Source organism: Procambarus clarkii, chromosome 4 (assembly GCF_040958095.1).
Source record: "Procambarus clarkii isolate CNS0578487 chromosome 4, FALCON_Pclarkii_2.0, whole genome shotgun sequence".
In the NCBI taxonomy this organism is placed as follows: Eukaryota; Metazoa; Arthropoda; class Malacostraca; order Decapoda; family Cambaridae; genus Procambarus; species Procambarus clarkii.
Genome location: NC_091153.1, coordinates 60,626,663 through 60,630,936, shown reverse-complemented (window position 1 = coordinate 60,630,936; position 4,274 = coordinate 60,626,663). Strand labels below are relative to the sequence as shown.

Below are 4,274 nucleotides of genomic sequence, written 5' to 3'. Positions count from 1 at the left end.
CCTCCCCCATCAATACCACACCATCAATACCACTGAACAAAGACCTCCCACATCAATACCACTGAACAAAGACCTCCCCCATCAATACCACACCATCAATACCACTGAACAAAGACCTCCCCCATCAATACCACTGAACAAAGACCCTCCCCCATCAATACCACACCATCAATAACAATGTCAACAATAATACCCCCGTATATATACCACCAACAGTGTGACCAAACCATCTAAACCCTTCCATCAGTACTTTCCTCATCAGTTCTATTCCATCAACACCTTGTCGTCAGCACCACTCCCGGTAACCCGCCACTCTTCACGGTAACTCCAGTCAAAATTACCCGTATCCAGACCATCGTCATCAACACCCTTGTCCTGGTCATCAACACCACCCTTGTCGTGGTCATCAACACCACCTTTGTCCTGGTCATCAACACTACCCTTGTCGTGGTCATCAACGCCACCCTTGTCGTGGTCATCAACACCACCCTTGTCCTGGTCATCAACACTACCCTTGTCGTGGTCATCAACGCCACCCTTGTCGTGGTCATCAACACCACCCTTGTCCTGGTCATCAACACTACCCTTGTCGTGGTCATCAACGCCACCCTTGTCGTGGTCATCAACACCACCCTTGTCCTGGTCATCAACACCACCCTTGTCGTGGTCATCAACACCACCCTTGTCCTGGTCATCAACACCACCCTTGTCGTGGTCATCAACACCTCCCTTGTCGTGGTCCTCAACACCACCCTTGTCCTGGTCATCAACACCACCCTTGTCGTGGTCATCAACACCACCCTTGTCCTGGTCATCAACGCCACCCTTGTCATGGTCATCAACGCCACCCTTGTCATGGTCATCAACGCCACCTTTGTCCTGGTCATCAACACCACCCTGGTCGTGGTCATCAACACCACCCTTGTCCTGGTCATCAACGCCACCCTTGTCATGGTCATCAACGCCACCACAACATTTAAGCTATCAACGCCAACTACTAAAATATCTACATCAAAGCCACCTCAATCAAGACCAACGTCAACATAAAAAATACATTACTAAAAAATGTTAATAAAAAAGTCCTTTAGAACCCAATTTACATTTGTCAGACCAATTCTGAAATATTTCAACACGTGCGCCAAGGCCATTTCACCCCAACTAAACAAAGATAAAGCAGGTCCAGAGTTGTCCGACCGGATTAGTTCCAGTCTTAACAGGTATGAGCTACGAGGAAGGATTTAAGTCATTAAACCTCACGTCGTTGAGAAAAGAAACAAAGGAGACATGATCCTCACTTAAAAAATACCCATTGACATAGATTGGGCAAAAAGGACAGCATATCATGAAAGGTACACGAGCAGGAGGACAGGCTAATGCATATCAGCAGAGTAAATACGTATCAAAAGGCACTAAATCTAGAACACCATTTAGCTCCTAGTGCAGCAGAAGTAGCCATGAATCAAGGTTTAAACTTCATGAGTATAGTGGTCTAGGCTTGTACCGTCCATGTTGTTATCATAACCGAGCTGGGAAAGTGGAGGAAATATTTTTAGCGACATAATAATATTAATAAGATTATTAAGAATTATTCTCGAGAAGATAGTGATAAAGATGTCCACAATTTATATGTCACACTGTCTAGCAGATGTTTCTATATCTATTTTACACTCTCTCGCAGATGCTTCAATATCTATTTCACACTGCAGATGTTTCTATATCTATTTCACACTCTCTCGCAGCTGTTTCTTTATCTATTTCACACTCTCTCGCAGATATTTCTATATCTATTTCACACTGTCTCGCAGATGTTTCTATATCTATTTCACACTGTCTCGTAGACATGTGTAGATTTACACGATTAGGAGGGGGGGTGGGAGGTCACAAGTGACCAATTTCCATTACTTAATTCACAGTCCTGAGAGCTTGGACCACAAAATACACTGTCGAGGTCCTGAAAGAGTCCGTCAAAACATTCTGTCCCGAGAGCTTGTTCTTGACAAACTTGAGTTCATATCGCTCGTCAGTCAACGATCCATTACCCCTCCATAACATTCTCCAGCGTCATTTTAGCCCAATGCCTTTATTTTAATATAACAAGCGATCACCCAAAATCGTGACTAATACCCTTTATTTTGTACGTTGAGGCAAATCAAGAGAACTGACTGTAGATGACTAGAAGTGATCTAATCCCGCCCCCCCAACATAAAAAGTCATGAATAAATAAAACCTTAGTAATAAGAGTTAATGCTTTATCTAGCTTTATCTTGCTCCTGTTAAATGTCATTTAAATGATGCTCTTCAGTTTTGGTCTCCTGGTAAGAACCTCCGGAATGAAGGGTGAATAAAAATTCTTAATTTACAATCAGTAGAAAAGCAAAGAATAAGGGGGACCATAATTACAATATACAAATGAATGAAGGGAAATATCAAAGGAAACATTAATAAGGTACAGCAACAACTATCAACATAAAATAAAGAACTAAAAAAAAAAATAACTGGTTAAGTTAAGAGTAAGAACAGATCGGCGTCAAGAACGTCAAGAAACGGTCGTACTAAAGTGCCCTTATCCTAACCTACCAGAGGACCCACGAACAGAAAACGGGACGTTATGTCAATTTCGCGAGCCGCTGTCATTCTCTTGTAAGACAATTTTTGGCCTCCTTGGGTAAACTATACGTCGAAATGCAACGTGCTATTAGGAGGTCGGTTTGAATAACTGTAGCTGGACACATGTGTGTAGGAGGCGCCTCGCATAACGTTGTTCTTATGTCCATTACATCATCAACCTATCCTCAACTTATGTACGTCATGCAGACGAGGAGTCACATAAGATAGTGAAGAGACGACGACGTTTCGGTCCATCTTGGATCATTATCAAGTCGATTATCACAATCGACTTGATAATGATCCAGGACGGACCGAAACGTCGCCGTCTCTTCACTTTCTAATGTGTGTTTTGGTCAATATATACGTCATATTTTGACGCTAAGATTCAATTCAACATATACATCGCTCTTATATGTCTCTATCTCCCACCCAATACACCACTACACTCCTTCCCAACCATCTCCATCAAGATGGAATTAATGTGATGGACAACCTCCATCACCTCCGGTGAGAGCACACTCACACCTCATATTATCTCCACCACTTCACCTCTACCGTGGCCCTCTCCCTCACACCTCTCTCACAACCACAACTCACAAAGTGATTAGTTGTGAGGGTTTACAACCACTTCGACAACTTGGGTCATCTTGGACCATGTTATAAGTGGCAAAACTTGAGTTTGTATGAATAAAGATGAAAGTTGGAGAGATTACTTCCTCCTATATTTCATTACTCAAGAACAGCCGGGGTTAAAGTGGAAACTTCCACCAAACTTGGCCTACGTATCTTCATGGCGGGTAAATAGTGAGAAATTTAATATGTCTCAGGTATTCCACACCTTGCTACCTCTGGACAAAGTGGAAGATTATTCAAAGTGGAAGATTATTCGTTTTGCGAAGAATGACTTACAGCAGAGTGAACAAGTCTTGCAATATGAAGGACTGGGAACAATTGACAATGATAGTTCGAAAAATCCCCGATGGTATCGATTATGGATTTTAATCACAAGACGGGACATTACTCCATCTTCAGGGGGCTCGGTTGCACGCATCCCCCCTATTTGCTTCGATTTTATTGAAAGGTACAAATGCTTCCCCTCTTCACTGCCTTCCAACACAGCCCATCAACACAGTACATCATCAACACAGTGCATCGACACTACCACACTTTATCTCTCATCTATGAAAAATTCTCTCTCGCAGGTGCTGTGTAGATCCAACATCCAGATAAATACAAGCGGCGAATTACATGGGGGATCTCTAGGCTTAGCACACATGGATGGTATTAAATCAACTTAAATGGCTAGGTTTGCCTCTGTCATCTTTGACAGAAAGATGACAGGTTTATTGTGGCTTTGACGGCCACAATGAACTGTTATTGTGTGTCCTAAGAGGTGTTCCAGCCCCACCACCACCACACCTCAAGGTGTTTGTTGTACATAAAGGAGCTGATTCACTCACAATCTTTACGGGCTCACCATAGCTGTGGGAACCGACCTGTGAGATTAATATTTATTTAATTTATATGAATTTAAATTTACGTTAATTTATATACTTCGATAGCAATTTGTATAATGATAAGTGGACTGTATTTCTGCAATAATCTCTTAATCTCACAAATCGATCCTCTACACATTAGGGGGGTTTATTAAATTTATATATGCAGCC

At 42.3% G+C, this 4,274-nt stretch overlaps 1 protein-coding gene across 1 annotated transcript; it reads right to left on the bottom strand.

The window, feature by feature from the left end:
- Nucleotides 1–264: 264 nt before the first annotated feature.
- Nucleotides 265–2,052, bottom strand: LOC138371919 (S-antigen protein-like). Its single transcript, XM_069336973.1, has 2 exons — nucleotides 1,912–2,052; nucleotides 265–981 (listed from the first exon to the last, which is right to left on the bottom strand). The coding sequence occupies exons 1-2, from the start codon at nucleotides 2,050–2,052 to the stop codon at nucleotides 265–267; spliced, it is 858 nt and encodes a 285-aa protein (XP_069193074.1).
- Between the last annotated feature and the right edge of the window lie 2,222 nt (nucleotides 2,053–4,274).